At 44.0% G+C, this 25522-nt stretch overlaps 1 protein-coding gene across 5 annotated transcripts in view; it reads left to right on the forward strand.

Annotated features, from left to right (window-relative positions):
* The window catches only part of LOC148017154 (formin-like protein 14), a 107251-nt gene extending 82304 nt beyond the window's left edge, over nucleotides 1–24947 (forward strand). For 4 of the 5 annotated variants that reach the window (XM_087663334.1, XM_087663336.1, XM_087663337.1 and 1 more), the window contains 11 exons: nucleotides 16605–16646; nucleotides 16895–16975; nucleotides 17070–17120; nucleotides 17206–17287; nucleotides 17801–17895; nucleotides 18237–18308; nucleotides 18403–18519; nucleotides 18611–18679; nucleotides 18764–18830; nucleotides 24104–24486; nucleotides 24675–24947. In XM_087663334.1, coding sequence (XP_087519460.1) covers nucleotides 16605–16646; nucleotides 16895–16975; nucleotides 17070–17120; nucleotides 17206–17287; nucleotides 17801–17895; nucleotides 18237–18308; nucleotides 18403–18519; nucleotides 18611–18679; nucleotides 18764–18830; nucleotides 24104–24282 — 855 coding nt within the window. In that variant the 3' untranslated portion in view covers nucleotides 24283–24486; nucleotides 24675–24947. Of the gene's footprint in view, nucleotides 1–16604; nucleotides 16647–16894; nucleotides 16976–17069; nucleotides 17121–17205; nucleotides 17288–17800; nucleotides 17896–18236; nucleotides 18309–18402; nucleotides 18520–18610; nucleotides 18680–18763; nucleotides 18831–24103 lie in introns of all 5 variants that reach the window. The other variant, XM_087663335.1, reaches the window with a different exon arrangement.
* The last annotated feature ends 575 nt before the right edge of the window (nucleotides 24948–25522 follow it).

Below are 25522 nucleotides of genomic sequence, written 5' to 3' on the forward strand. Positions count from 1 at the left end.
AGAGCGATGAGGAGAGATCCGGTCTCCTCCTCGTTGGGCCCATGACACGCTCCGAGATTCAGGGACCGAGGGGGTCCTTGAGGAGTGGGAACTGTAGGATGGACTGTGGAGGTCACGGAGGAATTAGGCCCATTCTACTGAGCTTGTTTGCTCTAACTATTGTTTGATGACCCGTGTTATGCACGATCGAGAGCCCACTTCCGTGAAGGAGGCTTTGCAGTTTGACCATTGGTGGAAAGCTATGGAAGCTGAGTTGGAGGCTATTGAGAGGAATGACACTTGGTACCTGGTGCCTTGTCCCTCTCACAAGAAGGTAATTGGCGTCAAGTGGGTCTTCAAGACCAAGTACCTTAGCAATGGTTCTTTGGACAAGCACGAGGCTCGCCTTGTTGCTAAAGGTTTTGCTCGGCGCCCAGGCATTGACTTCCATGATATTTTTGCTCCCACTGTTCGTATGGCGACTATTCGAGATGTTCTTGTCTTGGCTGGCCATAGGAGATGGCCTGTCTATTAGTTGGATGTGAAGTCGGCCTTTCTCAATGGTGACTTGCAAGAGGAGACCTATGTAGAGTAGCCTTTCGGCTTTGGATCCTTGGATGGGAAAGTATACAGGTTGAGGAAGGCCTTGTATGGCTTCAAGCAGGCTCCGCGTGCATGGAACGAGAAGATTAACTCGTTCCTTCTGTCAAAGTTGGGATGTTGGCACTCTAAGGCCGATCCGCAGCTTTATGTGCACACTTTCGAGGTTGGTCGTGTGTTGTTTGTGTTGTATGTTGATGATTTGATTCTTATAGGTGACCATGCACAGAAGGTCCAAGAGACCAAGATAGCTTTACATCAGACGTTCGAAATGACGGACTTGGGGCTTCTTCATTTTTTCTTGGGTCATGAGATTTATCAGTCTCAGAGGGGGATTTTCATCTCTCAGTAGAGATACATTCAAGAGCTCTTGATGAATTTTGAAATGGAGACTTGTCAAACCATTTCTACTCCTATGGATCCGAATTGGAAGGCCACTTAACACTTAGCTTCTCCCGTGACGGATGCTTCCCGCTACTGTCAGCTGATTGGCTCCTTGATTTGGCTACTCAACACTCTTGTTGATCTTTGTTTTGTTGTGGGTCTTTTGGTGGGATTCATGAGTGAACCCAAATAGGTGCATTGGTAGGCTGCCTTGAGGATTCTTCGATTTTTGCGGGGGACCTCTGACTTAGGGAGTTCTTATCCCCCAGGTACAGATGTTTTAGATCTTGTTCTTGCAGGTTGGAGCGACTCGGATTGGGCTGGCAATGTGGACCATTCGTGATCTACTAGAGGCTGTTGTTTTACCTTGGGTTCAGGTGTTATCTCATGGAGTAGCAAGAAGCAGCCCACGGTAGCCCTTTCTTCTACTAAGGGGGAGTATCGGTCCATGTCTTCCACTACATGTGAGGTTGTGTGGCTTCGGAGATTGTTGGAGGAGCTTGGCTGCCCCCAGACTCATCCTACTCTTTTGCGGTGCGACAATGAAAGTTGCATTGCCTTGGTACAAAATCCTGTATTCCATGCCCGGATGAAGCACATTGAGATCCAGTACCACTTCATTCGGGAGAAGCTTCTGGATGGGACCATTGATGTGGAGTATTGCAAGACGGAGCATAATCTTGCAGATTTGTTCACGAAGGCACTTCCCTAGGCTCTTCTTTGGAGACATGCCAGATCCCTCAGTCTTTTGATCTATCTAGGATCTGAGAGGGGGTGTTAGAGATGTCATTCCTTGGACAGTGCAACAGGTAGGACATGTCATCGCCATGTCAGCAAGACACGTTAGCAGTCAGCGCAGGTGCCACATGGCAGCCTGCAGTCAGCACAGTTCAGGCTATGCAGTTGGACAGATTTATGTTAGTCGGCTGCATTTAATGCAGCCGACCCCGACCTGGTCATTTTTGGCCTTTTCTTTGCTGCTATTTATAGAAGTCCTCCAGCACATTGTGATCACTTGTATCTGACAGAGACAGCTTGCTGGTGACAGAGCATGCGGGCTGACGGAGATCGAGGTCCTCAAGGCAGAGACATATGTAGATATTCTCTCTGCACCGGTGTATATTTCTGCATTCCTATACAACATTCTTCATTGCAGATTTTCTGCGTTTCACAGTCTCCTCTCTCTCTCTCTTCTCTTTGTGTTCACTCTCTCTTAGTCTTGGTTCCACACTTCCGCATCGCTGCACTCTGAGATGCTCCACTAGTTTACTTGTATGGGCAAAGCTTGTAAGCCCACGGTCGAGATCCTCCACCACTCAATGGGCGGTTAGCATTTACTTCTTCCCACCATGACTAATCATCAGACCTTCTTCCTTGACCATTGACATGACGAGCGGGGCGGGAAGGTGAAGCCATTTCAAGCTGAAAATTGAAATAAAAATGGCTCATGAGAAGGGAGAAATCGAGAGAAGGGAGAAGGCTCAAGAGTCAAGAGTGAGGGTCTAGGGAGAAGTTGAGAACTTGATACTTAGAAAAGAGAAGGGAAAAGGAGAGAAGGGAGAAGGAAGAAGAGAAGAGGAGGAGAAGGAACTTGCTGCAAGTGGGTGGGAGGCTGGAGCAATAGGGGGAGTAGACCGGAGGTGGGCGGGAGTGTGCAATGACCAGTCGCAAGCGGGTTGGAGCGTGCAAGAGCATGCAGTTGCAGGTGTGTAGGCGGGAGCAAATGGCACGAAACAAGGCGCACGCAGGAGGCAAGTGGGATACCACGTGGCGTTCCCTGTCCCGTTTCGGACAGAGACACGTTCCTTGTCCAAAACGGGACCGGAAATGTTTCGCAGTTTCGGAATGTAGGACGTGACGATTTCGTGCTGGGAACGGTGTTTCGGTGTCCCGGGGGGCTGTTCCAGCCATTCCTTGTTTCTATGTTAGCATTACAGGAATTCGTCATCGTTGCCTGTTTTGCACCTGCGCCTGTTCGTACAGCTTGCTCTCCCTACACGTAGCGCAATTCTCGTCGAGTTCATAGGGCTTTGAAAGCTTCATACCCCACTTAGAGGGTTTTCAAAATGGTCCTCTCTGTGAGCTGCAATCAGTGAAAAACTAGGCTCTATCTTGAAACCCTAAACAAGAAGCCATAGCCATTTGGGTTGAGGCTCATAAATCACTATATTTTCTCTCCTGCCACTTGAACCAAGTTCTTGCTACTCTGATCAGTTGATTTAGTAAGTTTCCAGCAAAGATTTGCCCATCAAATCAGCAAGGTGGGGAAGATCTATGAAGATTTGAAGGATTCAAGCTCATCAATTCAGTTCAAGTAGTATCTCTTGATACTATTTATCACTGCATTGCTTGTATCTCTTGACACAACCAAAGTCACTCATTTCTAAGACTTTTGGTGCTGATTTGTCTGTTTCAATCACTCCAGCATGGGTAAAGACTCTCGGACATGTCGCTTCAAAGGAGTCGGATTTCATACCTGGCAAACACGCATAAAGCTTATCTTGATGAAGAAGGGCTTATGGGCCATCACTAGTAGACAAGAGAGAAGAAGCCCTGAGATGCAACTCTTGCAGTTGCCTGGTAGAAAAGTAATGACAAGTCTCAAGCCACCATAATGCTTGAACTGGATGGTAGCTATATCCACCATGTGGATACCGGTGACATGTCTCATGACACTTGGAAAAGATTGGATATTTTGTTTAGTGCATAGTCAAAGTCTTCAAAGTATGGCTTATTAATTGAAAATTTCAAACTAGACATGAAACCTAACACATCTCTTGTAACACATTTGAATTACATGGAAAGTCTCTTAACCCAGCTTGCAAGGATCAATATTAAAATGGATGAAGATGTGCATTGGTGTTTTATTAAAAAGTTTGTCTCCAGATTATGATAATGTCTCCACTACTTTAATCAACATGCTAAATTCTAAGCTTGTTGATATCCAAGTATCTTTGTTAGAAGAAGAAAAGAAGATAAAAAAATAAAGAAGAGCCAAGTATCTGTAAGGAAAAACAAGTGTTGTATGTTAGTAACAAATACAAAGGCAAAAAGGACTAGCTAGTTTGTGATTTTCGCAAAAGAACTGGACATACTAAAAAGTTTTGTCATGCCAGAAAAAGGCATCAAAAGGCCTATCTTATAGCGGTGAACGAAGAAGAAGACCATGGACATAAAGAAGCAGAAGAAGAAGAAGAAGACCATCAAGAGCAGAAGGACAAGCCTCACCGGTCCTTCTTTTCACACTACTCTGATAGACTTTTTTGAAGCCTTGTATAACCTTGCCCTAATGCTCCGTTTCAAGCTTGTAAACTCCTCATGTAACCTGGCACTACAGCCTCTATACCCTTTGTGAAGCCCCTGTTATAGCCTCTGGATATTCACTATGTTTTTGGTACCCACACTTAGTTTTGTTTGTGATAGCCTCTAGATGATTACCATGTTTGTGGTGTGCCCACACTTTGTAGGTGGTTGCTCACTAAAGCCTCTACACACTTTGTGCCTTTCTGGTTGTGCAGGAGAGGTATTGAGAATTTAGGCAATCACACCCAGTGTAGCCTCTTTGTATGGAGCAGTTGGGCCAAGAGAAATGCAAGCAATCTAGGAGAAGGGACTGAATCCCATAAGCATAGTGGTGGAAAGTGCTACCTACCCAAAAGACTATAAAGCATTGTACTTATCTATCATTTTGAATGCAATGTCATTGTACTTTTTGTCCTTTCACTCAATGTCATTGTCTATACACACAAGATTGTGTTTATGAGTCCAAGCTTCCATCTTGGAACCTAATTCAATTGTGTGATAGTCATTGTCTCTAAGTTAATGTTATCATGCATCTTCTCCTTCTCTTCCATCTGCCATAGCCATGCTCTAGATCCATGCATTCTAACAACCTTCTCTTATTGATGCATGATAGCCACATGACATGAATAGTGCTGACTACTTGATGACTATTGGTGTCTCTTGGTTTGAGGCTCCTCCTCTTTTAACAGTTGTATAGCCATGAAAAGTTAGATTAAAAACTGTCTATATATTTGGGCCCAACAAGGTCGGATGAGGTCATAGCAAGAACCCTAATGACTCCCGCCTTCCAAGGAGCTTGAAATGCCCACATAGATCCAATATGCAGACATGACATGATGCAAGGCACACAAGCATAACATAGAAATATAGGACAGACATCAAGCTTTACCTCCTAGCCATAAAGCTAATATGGGCTCACCCTCTAGCTTGGGACCAACAAAATGTCAATCCAAGCTCCCTTTGTAAGGATTGGCATCTCATACACGAGCCCACGCTGCATTTTGGTTTCTAGCTTGTTGCCCTTTCATTTTCAGTATCGGCTTGATTTGTGCTTGCATCTATAGTAGGTTGTTTTTTCTGTTTACAACACTTTTCTTCATTAGCATTTGCGTTGACTAGTGGTTATTGCACTCAGGATAATGCTTGGGAAGATGAGACAATCAAATACAATAGTGAGTCAATGTTGAGTAGGTATTGGCACTGGTTCTCTCCCTCTCTCCAATAGCTGCAAGTAACTTAGTAAGATAGTAATGGCAATTGAGGAGGGAGCAGTGGCCAATAACTAGTTCATGTAAACAAAATGTCGACTAGTTTAAATAAAGGGAAATAAAATAATCAAGTTGTCCAACAAGAAATGCCCAAAATCGAGTACCACTAAATCATGATTGATAAAAGTAATGTGCCCACCCCACAACTCATGCATAGACTCACATATAAATTGACTAATCTACTAACACCCTCTTTTAGATCATGGGTGATGTGGTACAATATAAGATTTAATGATAACAACTCATCATAGTACATACAACAATGACCATGAGAATAGGATTGTGGATACCCAAGCAGTAGGTGATCAAGCCATCACCAAGGTGTCTTGGAGAAAACTTGATGTTGATGTTGATTGTACCAGCTCTTGAAAATAGAAAGTAGTCATAGAAGCCCTCTATGTTTGTTAACAATGCATCTCTAGTAGCATATGTGACCATGTTGCTAGTAGTGCCTTTGAGCATACTTGACCATGGATTCCTTTCCTTCGGCTAGACTGCCAAAGTGTCCTCTCATGTGAGCTTGAATGATGAGCAAATCCACTCTCTGTCAAGAAACAACTCATCTTGAACCTAGATCAATCCCAACCTTAGGATTTCAAATTGCTGGACTCCAATCAATGCAGAAGGGAAACTCCTATTTGGATGCTTTGCATTTGTATATATGTATAGATGAGGTCCAACTGTCCCTCCTCACCGCCCTTTCATTCTCCCTCTTTGGCACTCTAGAGTTGTGAGAGATGACTGCATCACCGACTTGGTTGGACAAGGATGAGAATGATGACTCCGAGGAGTTTGTATCCTACTTCTTCTTCTCCTTTTGCAATGTTGCTAGCTCCTTGCAATCCTTGCATAGGCGTTCCTTCTCCCCACAGTGATGACATCAAACCTTTGTCTTCTTCTTATCACTCCTCTTTGAGGCCATAAAAGTCTCCTCATAGCCACCATACTGAGGTTGAAGCCTTCTTTTAACCTGAAACGTGCCTCATGCTCAAGCACCATGGAGGATGTGTGTAAAGCTTGTTGGTGTTGATGATGTTTGGGCGTGCATAGCATTGGCTACTTCATTAAGCTTCAAAGTGAGCTTATAGAGCATAATCCCCACAAGTAGAGGGTCACAGCTCACATGGTCGATGGAGCCTCATACAACAACCGTAACTTCTCCCACACCTTTGAAGCTGTCCTACAGGAGGTAACTGTTGGATGACTTCTTTAAGTAGATTAAGCATAGGCATCATCTACATCCCAAGTAAGAATTGCTTCCTCATAGTTGTTGCAGTCCCAATCATCTGGAAGAGTTGGAATTTGGGAATACGTAATAGCTCTTGGAACCACGTACCATAGGCGTTTTTGCACAAACCAAGCTTTCATGATGGTACCCCAGGTTAGGTAATCAGGAATATGAAGCTTATCATCAGTAGAACAGCAGGGATGTGCCATTGGAGAGGGTGCAAAGTGAAAATGAAGAAAAGAAGAGATGTAGAGATAGTGTACATCCAAAAGACAGCAAACTGCACTTGTCATGAGTTCACACATGCAGTGAAAAGAACAGCTGATGACAAAGCGACTGCTGCAAAAGGGTCGAATCCAATCAAAACATAGCTAGAAAAGGATCAACAATGAAGATTACAGCCAAAGGACCTGTAAATACAGTTGCCCAGCCTGGAGAAGCAATAAATGCTGAAAACATAGAGTCCGATTAAAAAGACCCAGGCTGATTAAGCGTTAAATGTAGCCTCACTGTAAGAAAACAGGTTAAAAAACTAAAATCCAGCCTGCTCGGTACAAAACAAAGATTGTAGAGGGTGGGAAACAATCCAATTTGGCTAAGAAACAAGTTGCCTGAGCAACAGTCCACAAGGAAGGGTCAGCAATCAGGAGGAGAAGGTGATGGCAGACCTGCAACAGCATAAAACAACACTTCAGGACTGAACATGGATCTCTGATGCCATGTTAGAAGTGGGTGTAGTGTTGGAAGCATGAGGATCTGTTGTAATAGACTGCTCAACACAAGAGAAGAGAGAGACCGCAAAGAAAGAGAAACATTACAAGAACTCATAAGAATGCTTTGAGACACAGCATGTACCAAGACAAGACAGTTAGGTACGACAGTGAGTCACCGGCTAATAGACATTGGCATTGGCTCCGTCTCTCCAATAGGACTTGGAAGGAACTGAGTATGTTGAAGATGATAAGGACAACTGATGAGGAGGGAGTAGAGGCTGAATTGAGTATGTTGAAGATGATAAGGACAACTAATGAGGAGGGAGTAGAGGCTGATAGATAGGCCATGATCAGCAAAAAGTCACCTAGATGAAATAAAATAACTAGGTTTGGAGGGCACACTTTGTTCGTGCTTTACGTGGATGATCTCATTTTGATAGGTGACCATCCTCAGAAGGTCAAGCAAACAAAGGAGGCACTAGATGCGATGTTTGAGATGATGGATATGGGACTTCTTCACTTTTCTAAGTCATGAGATTTGGTAGACTCCGAGGGAGATTTTCATTTGTCAATAGTGGTATGTGTAGGAGCTTTTGACCACCTTTGGCATGGAGTGTCAGTCTATTTCTACTCCCATGGATCTAAATTGGAAGGCTAGGACCCATGCAGATTCACTTGCGGCAGATGTTACCTGCTACAGGCAGTTGATTGGGTTGTTGATATGGCTCTTAAATACTCGGATCAATTCGTGCTTTGGTGTAGGTTTGCTTACAGGTTCATGACCCAAGTTGGTTCATTGGCAAGTTGCTATGAGGATTTTACGGTTCCTAAGAGGGACTTGTGACCTAAGTCTTTATTATCCAATAGGTATAGGATATATAGCCTTTGTTTTATAAGGCTAGATAGATTTAGATTGGGTTGGAGATGTTGACCATCAGAGGTCAATGATAGGTTATTAGTAATTACTTTACTTTGGGTGTAGGTGTTTTTTTTTGGAGTAGAAAAGCAACAACCTACAATTGCCCTATCATCTATAGAGGTGGAGTATGGAGCAGTATCTTCTACCACATGTGAGGCAGTGTGGCTTCAGAGGTTACTAGGAGAGCTTGGTTGCCCATTGATAGGTCTTACTACACTTCATTGCAACAAAGAAAGTTGCATTGCTTTGGCATGGAACCTTGTGTTCCATGCTAGGATGAAGCACATTGAGATCCAATACCATTTCGTTCGGGAGACGATCTTGGATGAGCTATTGATGTGGTGTATTGTAAGACTGAAGATAACTTGGCAGACTTGTTTACGAAGGGTCTTTCTCGAGCCATTCTTTGATAGCACTCTGATCCTTGAGCCTCATGCCACTTCCAAGATCTTTTTTGGGGGGCGGGGGGAACTGTTAGAGATTTGGTCATCCCCAGGACAGCACAAGCAATGTACAGTCAGTTTAGGGAATATTTATGCATTTCCTGAATTGTTAAGTATGACGGACAGTTTGCAGTAGTTGCCATCGGTTTGTGCCGTATCTTGGGCAGGTTGGTTAGTGCTGGGCATTGACGAGTAGTTTGGGCAGTGTGCCACTCGGCAAGGCAGCATTTATAATGCAGCAGATTATGTTTATTTTATTATTTGTTTACAGTGGGCATGATCTATAACTGTTGGTGAGTTTTTTGGTGTCTGGCCAGACATATTTTATTTTTTATTTTCTGTCTATTTAGGCAGTTCAGCCTGAGGGTCACACATCATTCAGATTGTGTGCTTGCAGGTTGAGACATCTTTGGCAGATACATTCGATAGCCCCTTGTACATATTTGCTCTCCTTATTCAGCATTCGTTAACTGTAGATTTCTGCATTCTTTTCTCTCTTTCTCTCTCTCCCTTTTCTTCCTGTTTTGTTCTTTCTTTCAGTCCGGTCATATGCGTCCACACTTGCTACACTTTAACAAAGTAAACATTGAAAATCAGCCATGGTTCTCCATGGTACCACATGGATCAGCAGCCTATCAAAGAAGAGAGATAGTCTACCCAAAAGATCATCCCCGTTCTTCATTGGTCTCAGCGTGAACTCATAGAAGCCTTAGGGACCCACAAATATCTCTTCCACACAATCCCCCTACAAGATGGATGTCATCCACGGGGGTGAATCCAAGAAAGCACTGGAATTCGGCCAGTAAAAAAGAGAATGAATCCATGGCATGAGGAGGAGTAAACCACCTTCTACATGTCCATGAGTATCCAAAACATGCTCTGCATCACATTGTGGGAGATCAGGATGGTTATGTTTAATGTATTCACATAGCAAGGTGTTGGCAAATTCAAGCAGGTGGTCCCATCGCCCAATCTAGGTCTTGGGAATCACTAGATTTGGTGTTGACTTGCACATAGGAGTGCACAGGGGGCTCCAGAGCGGTAGGGCCTTGAGAACCTGCCATTCATCTGCAGCATGTTTGCCATGTTTCACAGCTGGTTGCACATCAGAACACTGTACCATTTCCTCAGTACATGGTACCATTTCCTCTTCCCCATCAGAATCTGGTCCCAAGGCCTTGAGTAGCTGATCAATGAAGGCGGTATTCAGTCCAGCCATAGCATCAGTTGATCACAAAAGATCCATCTCTCTCTCTCTCTCTCTCTCTCTCTCTCTCTGTGTTCACTTTCAGCCTGCAAGGGCTGCAAAATTGTGGCCTGATACAGTCTGCACAGGTTTACGGTTGCCTGTCTGCAGGTCTGGGTGATTGTCCATGAAGATTCACTCCTCTCTGTTTGAATACACAACTGCAGATCACTTACTTGCAATCACAATCTGTGTGTCATAGGTGTGACCACCAAGAACAGAGGTTACACACACACACACACACACACACACACACACACACTCTCTTTTTTTTTTTCCGTAATGGATGTTATATTTATAAAGTACTAAATGACAAAAGAGTTAACAAAATCTTGCCCCTCCTTGACTTACGAACCACGAAGATCCCCACCTCTAGAGGTAGTGGAAACTCTCCGCGCTCTGCAACTCTCAAGTAGGACCATGGGCCACTGCGGAAGAACTCATGTGGCAACAGGTGTGTCTGTCTCGGGAAAGTGTGACGGGCGGTAGGGGTGGATGAGCTAGTGGCTGTATGGGAGGGGAAGGACTGTTGGTGCGAAGAGGATGTAGGCGTGTGTGGGTCATCACCTCCTGTGGGAGGAGGGGGGGTGGGTCAGGGGGGGATTGCTTAAAGCACGTGCGGATCGGGGGGGGTGCTCGGTATGGGAGGTGGTGGGGGGAGGATGATCGAGGGATGGTGGGGTGGACGGAAGTACATGGCGGGTGGAGGGGGGGGGGGGGAACTGGTGGTCCTGGAAGTAGGGGGGCTGTGGGCCAGGGTCAGTTGGGGGGGGGGCATGGGATGTGGAGGGTGGTGGGTGTGGGGGCTGTGGGAACTCAGGAAAGGTAGTCTGTGGTGCGGATGGTGGATGTGGGGGGTTGCGGTCCTGCTGGGTGGGGCAGGCAGAGGGGGCTGTGGAGTGCTCTGTCGAGGGGCGGCGCATGCCCACCTGCTCCTTGCCGCCTCCCTCTCTGTCGTCTTTGGACCTGTGTGAAGCCATCAACATCCACTTGCGGACCTGTCGGCGGAGCCACCTTGGCTCCGAAACGTGTGCAACCTGTTGCATGATGCCCAAAGTTGTGGCAACGCGGGCATTGCCCTGGTTGCCTCGTCACAATGACCTGCTGTCTAAAGGAGTGCCCATCCGCCTCAATCTCTAGGAACTGTGGGATATTCTTGACCTCTTTCACCGCCACCCGTACCTTTGGGACTTTTGCAGTTGTCACTTCATCCGTGAAGGACGCGGGAAGGATAGTGCCAAAAAGCCGTCCAAAGTCTTCCACCAACTGGCGATACTCAATCATCAGGCCGGGGAAAAGAAGGGTGACTAGGTGCAGAAGAAACCTGTTGTGGAGTGCAAAACACCTCCACAGTAAAGCTCCTGTACTAGGGGAACATGTGTATGATCCCCTTCGTGGAGATGCATATGGTGAACTGGCGAGTAACTCGCGAGTTGCGTTCGCCGAGCTGAGTCGACCATGAAGATCCCTTGGCCCAATAGGACCGCCGCCTCGATCTGCACTGTCCTGATGCGTAGCGTGGAGTGTAGCCAGTCCCGAAGCTGGGCCCTAGTTGGGGAATGTCCTACTATCTGACCATAAATCGTTGTTTCCGTTAGCTCTACCTGCTTAGCTCGGATGGCTAAGAGCTGTTCCTCAGAGAGGACTACGGGCAAGGTGTTTGACGGGGGGGCACTCGCTAAGTGCGCCGGCGTTGACCAGAGGTTTCCATTTCGCGTCCCTATTGAAAAACGTGCCGATTACACTGTTGAACTGCTGGAGGGGGGGAGCGTTGCTGCAAATGGAGGGAGCAACCGGGGTGGGGTGGGGGTGGTGTGCAATGTCGATGAAGGGGGGGGGGGGGGGAGGGGTTCTATTTTCTGACGGTGATGGAGGCACCGAGCGCCACAAAAGATGATTCCTGACTAAAGTCGCGCGGGTGAGGGGCCTGGAGCTGCCAGTTGAAAGGGACAGGGGACAACGTGGGAGTTGGGGGGGGACTGGGCGTCAGATTTGGGAGGCGCAGAGGGGTTAGAAAGGGGGGGGACAACAGAGAACGTCAGGTTGGGTGTCTGATTGGGGGTCAGTGCAAGATTTTGGGGGGGGGTCTGGGTGTCAGATCGGAACCAGGGCGGAGGGAGGTTGGCGCGAAGAGGTCTTTTTGGCGGAGCCAAAGCTGGGGGGGGGGGGGGATGTGGGGCATGTAAAATATTACACGGCGCAGCGAACAGAATCTGAGAAAGAGATAGAGAGTACACAACAGATAAGAGGAGAATCAGTAAAATTCTTTAACTCCAAACAACTGATACAAAGATGGCTCTGTCCACCCGTGCGCTTCCACTGAGTGAAGCTTAGATGGCGATCTAGACAGAAGATAGGCGAAGAGCTTAAGGCTAGCTGGAACAACAACTCTGACTGGGTGAAAGATGAGTGTCAGATGGCTGCGAAGGGGTTTAGCTTTTATAGCCCGCGAAGGTCGTTAGGTCGGCCTGCTGACCGACCTACCATATGAGCCTCCACTAGTCGGCCAGGGAATATTCCAGGGAATATTCCCTTTACCATCATGGGGGCCTTACAACTTTGAGCACCATGGATCATTGGTAGCACCTAATGAGGGTGGGGCATTGATCATATCTAACAGGGCAGTGCTGTTGGAAGTAGCACGATGACGCGACAGTCTGGCGGGGGGAGAGGCACAATGCGTCACGGGAGGGGACAGACGGATGAAACGGTTGGGTCGTGGGGGTGCTGTGGCAAGTCAATGGGAGAGACGGGGGTTGCGGGAGCGCGGTGGCAAGTCAGTGATGACGGGCGACGGAGCCGGTAATACAGTATATATTCTTCTCAAAATTACCATATCTGGTGCGGAAAGCTGTTTTTGGGATATCTTCTTCTACTATGCGAATCTGGTGATAACCTAACCTAAGCTCTATGTGGCTAAAGTATTTGGCTCTATGTAGCCTATCTAGAAGGTCTTCCACTAGGGGCATGGGATATATGTTTCTTATGGTGATTTTATTAAGGGCCCTATAGTCTACACATAGTCTAAGCCCCCCATCCTTCTTCTTCACAAATAGTATTGGGGCACCAAAGAGGGACTTGCTGGGACGGATGAAACCTTGTTCTTCTAGTTCATGAAGTTGCTTCTTCAATTCCATGAGTTTTGTGTGATTCATTTGATATGGGGCTGTGGCCGGTGGGGCGGATCCCGGAATGACCTCGATTTTGTGATCCACATCTCTTCTGGGTGGGAGACCCTTGGGTAGTTTTGTCGGCATTACATCTTTGAACTCCTTGAGTATTTCTGTCACTTCTGAGTTGTTGGTTTGGGGTCAGGTTTCTTGGTGATCTCTTGCTCAACGGGTCGGATCATGCATAGATAGACCATGTCTCCTTGCTTAACAGATTTTTCCACTTGCTTGGCACTACATGTCATGATGCATGGCCTAATGGTGTTTCCTTGACATGGTGTTACTTGGGTTGGCACCCTTCGTTGGTTTGGGTTGGACTTCAGTGTTTGGCAAGTAGCCCCAGCCTTGTTTTCCTTCATTTGCACTTTGATTGGTGTTCTGCCTGGTAGCTGCATTCTTTCATAGGGTACTCTGATACCTTCTCCTTGCATATCTAGCATAATCTCATTCACTCCCTTTCCAAACATTGCAATGACATACTTATCATAGAATTCCAAGGCTAAGATAACTTCAAAGTCATCCATGGAAATTATTAAGAAGTTGAGCTTTGCTTTCCATTTCCCGGCTTCTATTTGCACTGCAAAAACCTGTTTCACTTCTTTGGCTCTCCTTGTGCGAACGTTACTGTTAATCCTTTTGGGGCCTTGGACAATTTCAATCCGTGTTTGGCTGCGCACTCTGATGTGATAAAGTTGTGAGTCGCCTTTGTGTCCACCATAATGGCCTGATTCCCTTTGCTCACTCTGTCTTTGATGTATAAGTGGTGGATTGTTGCTACTTGAGCCACCATTCAATGGGGTCGTGCACTGACTGTCCCCACCCTTGGATGGTCCATACTTTCCTCACTTTTGTTAGGAATCTCTAGGATACGAGGGGGTTGTGGTTCATCTCCTCCATACGCACTAGTGGCATTCACCCTCGACCCACTTGATGATGCTGTGTCTTCCACAGGGCATTTGTTTTGGTAGTGTGGTCCTCCGCATTTGAAGTATCTAATCCCCATGGTTGGGCCTGGGGGTCTCCACCAAGACGTGTTTGATCTAGCGGGACCATATGATGCACTTGGAGTAGGCCTGTAGTGATTATTTCCCCATCTGCTGTTTGCTCCTCTTGGTACTAATGCAGATTGTGCTGCGGTTGGGGTTATGCTGGTGGTCTGGCTCCATGTTTCTGTAAACTTGCCTGTAGGCACATTGGGTCTTGGGGTCCATGAGTTGTTGTTGAGGTTGGTGTTGAATCTATTCTGGTTCCCTTGGGCTGTCCTCCTGCCTTCCAAATCACTAGTCTTTCAACCATTATCATGGCCTTAGCCAAACTGGTTGGCTCTTACCTCTCTACATCTCTTTTGGCCCATTCTTGCATCCCAAATAAGAATCCATGCAGTTTGGTGTCAGTGTCCATGTTGGGTAGTTGTAGTATAATCTGCCTGTATTTATTGACATACTCCATCTTCCCTTGCATTTGCTTGAGGTTCCTCCATTTGTCTCTGACTTTGAATTTTTTCATCTTTGGAATGAAGTAGAGTTATTCTTGGAGTTCTTCCCATGAAAAAATGGTGTCTCCTTGCTCCTGTTCGAGCAGGTACCAATTGGTAGCGTCCTCCTCCAAGTAGATGGTTGCCACCTCTGCCTTCCTGTCTTCAGTGATCGTGGCATACTTTGAGTATCTGTCCACCTTTGCGATCCACTTCTTTAGAACTAGCCCGTCTCTCTCTCCTTTGTACTTGACGTGTTGGGGTATCTTGAATTTGCCGTAGTCATCTTCTGAACTATCACTATCTTCCTCGTTTTTATGGTGGTGCTTCTTGTTCTTCTTCTTGTCTTGTTTCTTACTTCTTGCTTCTACTATCTTCTCCTTGTCTTTTCTTGTATCTTGTGCTCTCCTAGAAGTCTCCTCTCTCCCTGATCTATCTACCTCCTCTTGTGCTTTCTGCCTTTTCTCCTCTTCTTGTTGTTGTAACACCCATTCTCTATAGCCTTACTCCAGTTCTAATTTTCTTCTTCTTTCCTATTCCTCTTCCTCATTTGCATGTTCCTCCAAATTGATTCTAGCATGCTTGACATGCCCTCCAATTGTCTCTCCAATCCGGCTACCTTCTCCTCTTGGGCCACTCTCCATTCTTGCCCTCTACTCTTCTTCCTCTCTTCCATTGTTGGGATGGGTACATTCTCTCTGTTGTTCTCCAAGTGGTCGGTGGGATTGTCGGCGCGGGGAAGCCGCATTTCACCTTTGGGGTGGTTGTGCCGCTAGGAAGCCACATCATGTCTTCAGAGAGTTGGTGGTGTTAGGGTCGCTGTGTTGGGGCGTCATGCCGGGGTCGGCACGACGGGTCGATGTGACATGGGATGATGGGACGGGGGTTGATGTGTCGTGGGGCATCGCAATGTGGGGCAACACGACGTGGGTCGTTTCGGCTCGTTCTCTTTGGGGCATTGGATCCTTTTCTTCTGCTTTCGTGAGCACTCCTTCACTTCGAGCAAGAGTTGCTATGATACGAAGTGTGATGCACTTGCACTCGTTACTCACTCAACATGGCATAGAAAGGTAACACGATATGTGAGAGCAAGGTATACTCTTGTATTATTCAATCAAAGAAACGGTACAACATAGGCCCCAACAACCAACCCCCAACCCCCAACACACCCCCCCCCCCCCCCCACCCCACCCCCCCCCCCCCCCACCCCCCTCCAAAAAAAAAAAAAAAAAAAAACCAGAAAAAGGTCCTTCCCTTCTCACAAATAGGCGAATCTCTCTCTCTCACTCATTCTTTCCTGGCCAATATACAGAGGGAGTGGAAATAGAGGAAAAGTTGGAGCAATAACAGCCATGTTTGACTGAGTACAACACATTGTGTTCTTGTTTCAGTTTCTATGTTTGTTGCAAATTGCAATGCTAATTTTCGAAAGTGAATTGTATTTGCGTGAAACTAACTTTGTAGCAAGGGTGGGTTTTGACACATGGCCGTTGAGTTTTCTGATTTTTGGGGAATCACTCCAAAACATTTTTGTCCCACTAGTCTGTGGATTGAGGTTGCTTATAGGTATCAATATTCTTCACGGGCTGCTATTTATCCAAATGATCCGAGCCTCCTGCATTGTTGGCCTAATAACGAGGCTAAGCAAGCCTGGATTGAGGCGTTATTTTTGTATTTCATAACATGGACGTGCTAATAGGCAGATTAATCATCCTTATTTATTTATTTGGCTTTTGGTTTCGTTGGCATCTGTAACTGTGCTCAAGTAGCAATGTGAAGTAAAGTATGGCAGTATGCCATGTTTGTTTACTGCTGCAAAGTTAATGGGTATGTAATGTAAAACTGGGATGTAATCTGATAGTCTGCTGCATCAACAGGGTTATTCTGGGGACAAAGAGAAGTTGGGAAAGTGTGAACAGGTGATTCTTAAAGCTCACGTTATATCTTCTCTACTCTTCTTCAATCTTCAATCCTCTTTATTCCTACATGTTTTCTAAGTCCATTACTGTTTTTTAGCACCTCTTGCTTTGAAATAATTCCAATATCTTTCCCAGTATCTATACCTCTTGCATTATAATAATTCCATTAGCTTTTCTTATGAGATGGAAAAAGTAATTTCTATCCCATAAAGGTAAACATGTATCTTTTATGCTGGTGGATGCCACAGTTTTTCTTGGAAATGATGAGGGTTCCAAGGGTTGAATCCAAGCTGAGGGTTTTTGCTTTCAAGTTACAGTTTGCATCTCAGGTCAGTGGTGTGACATGTGCTTTTTCAGAACTTTGTGCGTTTAGAATTGCAGACTTTAATGGTCGTGGAACTCTTCTGTGAAAAATTTTCATAGGTTGGAGACCTGCGCAGAGACTTGAAAACAGTGAATAATGCTTCAAAGGAGGTAATCTAGAAGAATCACGGTCTGTGGGGAGCTTGTGATGTTGTGAACCAAGAAATTCTGTGCTCATTCATGTTGAGTTTAGCAGGTCCGAGAATCACACAAGCTTCGCCAAATCATGCAGACCATCCTCACTTTGGGAAATGCGCTAAATCAAGGGACTGCTCGAGGTGGGTGGTACTATATTATCCTCCTATTGGTTATATTGTTGAATTGTGTGAATGATGAAGGTTGGTAGGAGATGCTTTTGTTGTGCTCAGAACTTCCTGGTTTACCATGCCTTCTATGGAAGAGAAATTTGCAGGACTTTGGAAATGCCAGGTCTCTTCTTGTTTCTCTAGAGTGTTTACCTACTTAGTGACTTAAAAATTTCAAGGCCTCTCCTAGGAAGGATGCTCTTAATGATTATATTATCCAGTTTGAAGTGTGCATTACAAATTTTTGTTTCTTCTTGCATCGATCAAAAAATTCAAGAAGAATTGAGCATCTGATAGATCAAATGAAATTTATGGCATGTGTGAAACTGGCATGTACTGTGCTGTGTCATTACCATTTTTTGGTGTGCTCATATTTTATGCCTGCCGGTAGTATTGTGGGCATAAGAACATATGAAAGAAGTGATGCTCTGACAATCCTAATTGGTGGAAATCTGACAGATGCTTCATTTTCATGATGCTGTTCAGGCTCTGCCATTGGTTTTAAACTTGACAGTCTCCTGAAGCTTACTGAGACTCGTGCGAGAAACAACAAGATGACCCTAATGCACTATTTGTGCAAGGTAAAGAAGTTTTACATTAGATGATGATGCTTTATGGCATTTTTCTTTTTCATAAATATCAATGTTTGTATATTGTTTTGATCTTTTCCAGAACGTCTTGCTGCTTCTCTTTTCTATCTGAACCTTCACATATGTAAACATGATACTAATCAGTGCATGTGCATGTGTGCACATGCATGAATATGCATGTGTGCTGTATGACAATGCATTGCAAATCCACACATGTAGACATTGTGGGGTGCTAAAACTTATTTTTGATATGGCGTGTTACTGTAATGATCCTCTATTTGTAACAATTGTTTTCAAAGTTCTTTGTGATCACATTGGCTTGTTGATGACAGGTTCTTTCTGACAAGCTGCCAGATCTCCTTGATTTTCACAAAGACCTGGCTCACTTAGAAGAAGCATCCAAGGTAAACACTATCCAGTCTGCATTGCTTGAGTGTGGTATCTTCTTATTGTGCTGATAGACAGAATATTGAAAAAGATCTCCATTTTCTCCTCCAGGTTCAGTTGAAATCTTTGGCTGAAGAGATGCAAGCAGTGAGCAAAAGTTTGGGTAAGGTAGAGCAGGAGTTAACAGCAGCAGAGAATGATGGTTCTGTGTCAGAAGGATTTCGGAAGGTAATAAAAATGTGAACAACTTGTTCAGATCTTGACAGTACTGATGATATAATTGCTCTAAGCTTCTCTATTAATATTGCCTTTGTCACAGAATTTGAAGGACTTTCTGAGTATGGCAGAGGCTGATGTACGATCACTTACATCTCTTTATTCAGAAGTGGTACGGCATCTCAATTTGCTGTTTTTTCTGTATGGGTATGCCTTTATATCCATGTTCACTACTAATAAGACTTTGATTAACCAGGGTCGAAATGCTGATGCTTTGGCTCAGTATTTTGGTGAAGATCCTGCACGATGCCCATTTGAGCAAGGTATGGTAGTTTCTACTGCTTCTTCTGGACCATGAACTCTTTTTAAGGAAACCTTTCTACTTTTGAGACTGGGAAAATAGATATTATTGGATGAAGAAAGACCAAGAAAAGGTAAATGAATGCTGCAGTGGTACATGGAAAGGTGAACCTAATGATTGCTACTAGTATCTGCTGGTTTGGGTAGCTTTGTATTATCAAGAATCATGATAGTGTCCAGAGCTTCCCAAAGTTTTATTTCTTCACTTTGTCCATGGAGGGATGTAAGGTTTTGCTTTATATTGAGTCAGAGAGACTACTGATTCTGTTTTAACAGTTTTCTACAATCTTCTCCATCTTGAGCATTAGAACCAACAAACGTTGTGTGGTATTTTTGTTACTGTTCTGACAATCTTCGCAAGCTGTTGACAAATAATGCTAGTTGTAATTGTGAGAATACTAAAATTATGTCTTACTATTAAAGTCAAGTGGCTAACGATACTTTTTATATGAAATGATGCATTACACTTGGAATAATCATCCATAAACTGTCATCAATACTTTTATTTTGGTGAACATATGTGAGGATCCCATCCATTCACAAAACAAACACACCCCCCCCCCCCCCCCCCCCCCCCCCCCGAACAACCCCAAACAAAACAATCAGGGGGCTCCATGTGGGGTCCCGTGTGTTTTTGTGCATGTGCACACCATTATGGTCTCTTCACTTCTAGACATGGAGTCATTGGAGTACATCGAACTGTTTTATGAGGCAAGTTAGAGCTGCATCTTCTGTGAATCCAAGCCATCAATACTGTGTTTGAGCGACTTCCTCAAATCCTAGTCATCTATACATTGTGTTTCATGCTTTTATTTGAGCATCTTCTTTGAATCCTAGCTGTAGTACTCCTACCCATGAGAGGACCTACTTGCCATCCTATACTACTACATCGAATTCCATTCCATCTTTTCCTTTGTTCCACATAATGGTTAGGCAGTGAAGATCTTAGTCCTAGCATGGAGCAGGGTTTTGTTCCATTACAAAATTATCATGGAGATTTATTAGGATGCAACAACTTAGTAAAATCCAAGAACTATGGAGGATGAGGGTCCAAGACATCATTCTCTGGAAAATAAAGGTATGCAAGACATCATAATAAAGCATTTGTGGTGGTCTTGATGTTAATTGCCTTTTTGGGAGAGTGGACCAAAGACATTGTATCTAGTAGAAAATCCAATTAGTGAAGATGTTGAGGATGTACATCTTGATCCTCCAACTGGTGTGGATGGTGCTAGATATGACTTGTGCACTTCTATGAATTCTTGATAAGCAATAGAAACCCTAATTCAGGGTAATTTTCAAGTGAATGCACATCCTCAAATCTAACAATAGTATAAGGTGGGAGGGAGATGGAAAAATATCAAAGTTCCTTCTGACTCCTTTGCAGTAGATAGTGATGTCTTATTCTTCCTTTTTTCCCCTTCTTGTTGATTTCACCTTCAGATTTTTCAAGCTCTTAAGAACTTTGGGATGGGGTTACACAAAACCTCCCACCATAATCTGTGGATAATCGAATACTGGTTCCTCAGGATAGATGATGAGGTAGAGGGGTCCATTCATAAAGATGATCAGCAATGGGGAATCCAAATAATATTGCACGAACTCAAAAGTTCCCATTAGTGACTTCAGGCCAGCCATGTGTGGGTAGAGGAGAATTAGAAAAGTGGAATGAGAAGGAGAAGAGATAGGGAAGCATGTGAACATTATGTTTGAGTAAAAGATGCAAAAAGTAAAGTTTTTAATTTTAAGAGAGAATATTAAGTGTTATTGGAAGAGAGAAGATAAGGAGTCAAGGGGGAGAGAGAAGAGAGATATTGTATGGCTTAGTTACCTGGCAACATTTTGTAAATGATTGGACTGTGTGTTAGGAGGCATTTGGTGTGCTACCTTTAGGCAGGTGGCAGGTTTGCTAGTTCACTCGATCCATGTCAATTTTTTATGGGTGGACATGTTTGTCTTGTAAAGATATGCTAGGGCAAACAAAGAGAGACAATGAAACTCAGTATCTAGAACATTCATTGAAAGTAAATGAATACGAAGATGTATAATACAACTGGGGCCTCAAACCTCCGTGTGTCAAATGGTGTCTGAGGCACTAAAACCAGCTCCGAGAGAGTGTCTACTTATGGCAGATCCCAGAATGCAGATAGAATGGTCCACTTATGATGATGTTGAGAGCAGCTGTGGAGGGAGTGAAACACAGCCCTCTGGGCAGTAAGATGTCAGAGGTGACTCCATGCAGCAAGCATGCAGATATGTTGGCTGAGATGGCAGCTCCACAAACTACAGTAGGAATGATGGCTTTAACAGGTTCTCCATTTGCAGCAGAAAATGCAGGTTGTGGCAATATAGATGACAACTACTGATGAATCTCTAGATGATCAAATGACGATACAGAATGGCTGGTGATTGCTCCAATCAGCTGGGTGAAGCAGGCTGAATGATGATGCTAGTTGGGTGGACCTCCAGATGGGGTGGCAACAGCAGCAAGATGCCCATCACTCATTCCTAACAAATAATAGGAGGAGAGCATTAATGGCTTTCTGGAGGATGGGAGGAACAACATATTCGCACTCCGTGAGGGCTTCCAATGCATGATTAAGTCGATTGCACATGGGTTAGGAGTCATGGTAGTCAGGCCATCACCTAGACTGCAGTGTGGATTCCACCTATCCCAAAGGTGAGAAGGGCCATCAACCGACGCCTAAAAGCATGGAAACTGGCTAGGAAGATGCAACCTAGCTCTCAGTGGGGAGGGTGGCTTGGAACTGCTATTGCAACCTGACAGCGCAGCCTTTTACAAAAGAACTCCTATGTGAAACACAACTGGAAAAATTTTGAAACCATCACAAGAAATTGACTAGGGAGAGCAGGGGTGGGGGTGTGGAATCATAGTCTATACAAGACCTTTTTGAAAATTTGCAGATTGATCCAAAGGTCTCGAAGGACCTTTGGTTTAGATACTATCAAAGAAATTTTGGCCTGGGCAATGGACACAACAAGGACGTGGATTTCTGGGAAGGAAGTGACAATGATCTCAGATTGTGGCTTGGCTCTATAAGGAAGATGCTCCCATCAATTGGTCTGATGTCTGCTTCATTTGTCACCATAGTTGTCAGGCACAAAAGGTATGATACGATAAAAATATGGTACTACGGTATGGTACAATATTAGTACAAAAAAAAGTTAACTTGAATTTTTAAAAACTACAAATGATAGAACACATGTTTAAAGTCAAAATAGCAATGCCATTACAAAATAAGATGAATACATGAAGTTACAAGCCAAAATTCGCATATGCTAAGCCTTGGCATCACATGCGCAACATGCAATACAGCAACATACATGGATAGATCATAGGGAGGAGTGGATGCAATGATCAATCATACAAAAAAGAGAGACACCTAGAGTGATGCATAATTGACATCATCATCATCATTGGGACCATTTGAGTACTCATCAAGAGATTGTGAAGTTGAGTCCTTAGAATCGGATGGTGAGACAATCTCATACTTATCTTTATTGGTGAGGTTATCATCATCATCAAATGATGGCTCCCTAGGCAATGGTTGTGTAGGCAAGAAAGAATGTCATCACAAGGCATGGGATGAGAGCTAGTAGAGCCTTGCGTTGCATATGTTTTCAAACCACTCGAACCACCCCTTATTGATGTGGCAGGGTGCTGAATGACCACACCCTTGTCGCTACCTGCTCAAACTCCTTGCCCATGATCAGTCAGTCGAAGTACTGCTGCAGGGCAGAGCTCCCCACTGTGCACTGCAGTTCAGTTGGACCAGGGTAGCTAAGCAAGCACCCATGAGCATGGGATCGGTATCCTTGGCTTTAAAAAGCTCTTCACAGGGCACATCTTCAGGCTGCAGTCTCTCACCGTATTGTTCTATAAATAATCTTTCTATGCCCCTCACAAATCTGCAGCTGCTGCACACATTTCAACAACTGCAGTGAGGGTGGCTGCATCCTTCTCTTGCTTTGCAGCATGCTTATTTCTCTGCCCATTACCTTGCCTTGAAGTTAGAAACACAACTTTGAATGCAACTGCCAAAAGTAAACCTCTCTCCTGAGCAAGCTGAGCCAGCATGAAGAGATTGCAACATTGAAGCTGCCCATGGCAGGCATGATGCAGCTTGCAGACCAAGCACAAGCTTCAGCTGCAGTGAAACTTGATTTTAGGCTGCACAACACTGATCACTGACTTCCCACCCCACAGTAAAACACAATTGAAGTGATCAAGAACTTTGATTACTTTCAGATGCACAAGGGAACCAGAACAGAATGCAGATTATACAAGTGTAGGAGGAGCTGCCTCCTGAAACTGATCAGGACTGTATCCATGAAAAAATCTTGTATAATGCTGTGCAGTACTTGCTGTTAGACAGATTAAAACTATTGAGATCACATAATAAATTGTATGAAAGCCTCCCAGTCCATGATTTTATACTGGAGTACATTATTGTTGGCATATAACATGCCAACCTTGTAGTAAAATTACACTAGAGATTCTGGCAGACCTGGGGTGAAGCAGATAGATTGGCTGAGTGCAATAGTAGAAGTCTAGTGCCATAAGGCAAAGGTTCACAAAGATCTTTTGCACAAACAGCTCTAAACACAGGCGATTCAGGTGAAAGTAGTCATGACTAATGCTTAATATGATTTATTAACTTTGAGTTGCTCATGCTTGATATTTTAAACACTGACTGACAGCAGTCAAATGTGCACTCTCTGATTTTATTAAGCTTTGACTCACTTGGACTTAGTTTTTTTAAACCACTGATTTTTTGGATATATGCGGATCCTTGAGACTAAGGTGCTCCCAAGGGCATATTTGGCAAATACATGTGCAGGAAGAGTTGTGCATGTGACATGAAGGCTAAAGTGTACGCTTATGGACAGTGTGATTCTCTAATAGAGGGATGAAAAGCTATTATTATGGTTTGTCTTGATCTCATCAAGTCACCATTTTCAGAGAAGAATATCTGAGTCTGGATTGTTTACACACTGTAAAGTCTTAAGGGAATGTGATCACTTTGTTGCGAGAGGCATTTACAGAACTGTTTGAAAGTGGCGCTATTATAGGGAACTTGTTTAGATACTTTGTAGCAACTGTGCCTGTTTCGGACAATTATATATTTTATCAAGAACACAACCCCATGCATCCCCCCTCTCTACTGTTTTATCTGATGTGCTTTGACATATTTTGTACTGTTTTGTTCTGCAGTGGTTTCTGTACTACTAAATTTTGTAGTCATGTTCAAGCGGGCACATGAAGAAAACTGTAAGCTGATTGAAATTGAGCGTAAAAAGGCTGAGAGGGAGGCAGAGCAGGAGAGACTAAAAACTTCACCTTTGAAAAGCTTGACAGAGGTCTTAAGCACAAAGATAAACAAGATTGGGTAGTTTTATACACTCATATAGTAGAGTGGACATCATGCCCTCCAGCTGAGGATGCCAGAAAGTGTGGCTCTGTAAATAGTATACACTCGTTCTCGTCAAGCATGCAGCTTGCCTTGTACAGATTTGGACATGTAGTTGATATTCAGACAACATGATTGCGCCAGCTCATCAGCTCCATTTGCTACATGTTGGAAAGATTCCTACATGGTATGTAATCTTAGCTATACCCTTCAATACTTTGGAAGGCTTGTCTTTGGACCATCCATGCAGACATCCATGTGTGAACACATGCACGAGGGCAGCATTGTCTTCTATTTGAAAAGGGGACAAAACTTTGATAAGCACAGCTTTTACCTCACCACAGTTTAACTGGGCTCAAATCTCTATTATTGCAGGTTGCAATATGTACATACAAGGCTTGATCTGGCAATCTAAAGGAGTGGGTTTCCCCGAAAAGATATACAAGGGAAAGGGCTTTATTTTTCTTGAGTTGAGCAATCAGATTCCTAGTTTTTTCAAGTTCCTGGTGTATCTGTACATCTTGTATTTTTGATGCCCATGGAATTTCGAGTTGTATATGAGTATATGATAGCACAGATAATTTATAGTACTATGAGCTTACATTTCTCTTGATTAATATTTACTGAAAGCTCAAAAATTTATGTACACTAACCATGTCCATGCTAGTGCAATTCTTTTGAATTGTAAGCCTGTGTTTATTGGAGATTCAGTCAAGGCACTTGTTTATTTGAGAATTAATCGACTTTATAAGTCATGAATTTGCATTGGTTTAACCTCGAGCTGTTCATAGCATTTTCCCCGTCTACTTGAGATTCGGTCATCTTTATAGCATGGCATTTATTTCAGCTTGTCTACTCGTATGCCATTACTATATGTAAACCTAGTTCAAAATTCTAGTAACCAGAATTATGTCACATGTGTGACAGTATGCCTTATGTTTAGAGATGGAGAATGCTACAACTGAGCAATTCTAGCTGTTAAATACATAGTGTATGAATCTGCTTGAGACAATTCATTGTATATAGTAAAAGAGAACTGCTATAATCTCCTGGGGTACACCTTGATGGAGTGAAGAGGAGAGAGGAGTTAAGGTGTTAGGTGTAGTAATGGTAATTAGTGGTCTTTCATGGAATTTATTCCATGCATGCGAAAACTCATTCTCGGCAAACTTGTGCACAAAGGTATTGTGTAGGAAAAGATACTTTCAGGAAAGAGTGTCCCA

This window comes from Lygodium microphyllum, chromosome 22 (assembly GCF_053477565.2).
Source record: "Lygodium microphyllum isolate KBCC chromosome 22, Lygodium_microphyllum_v1.1.10, whole genome shotgun sequence".
Classification (NCBI taxonomy): domain Eukaryota; kingdom Viridiplantae; phylum Streptophyta; class Polypodiopsida; order Schizaeales; family Lygodiaceae; genus Lygodium; species Lygodium microphyllum.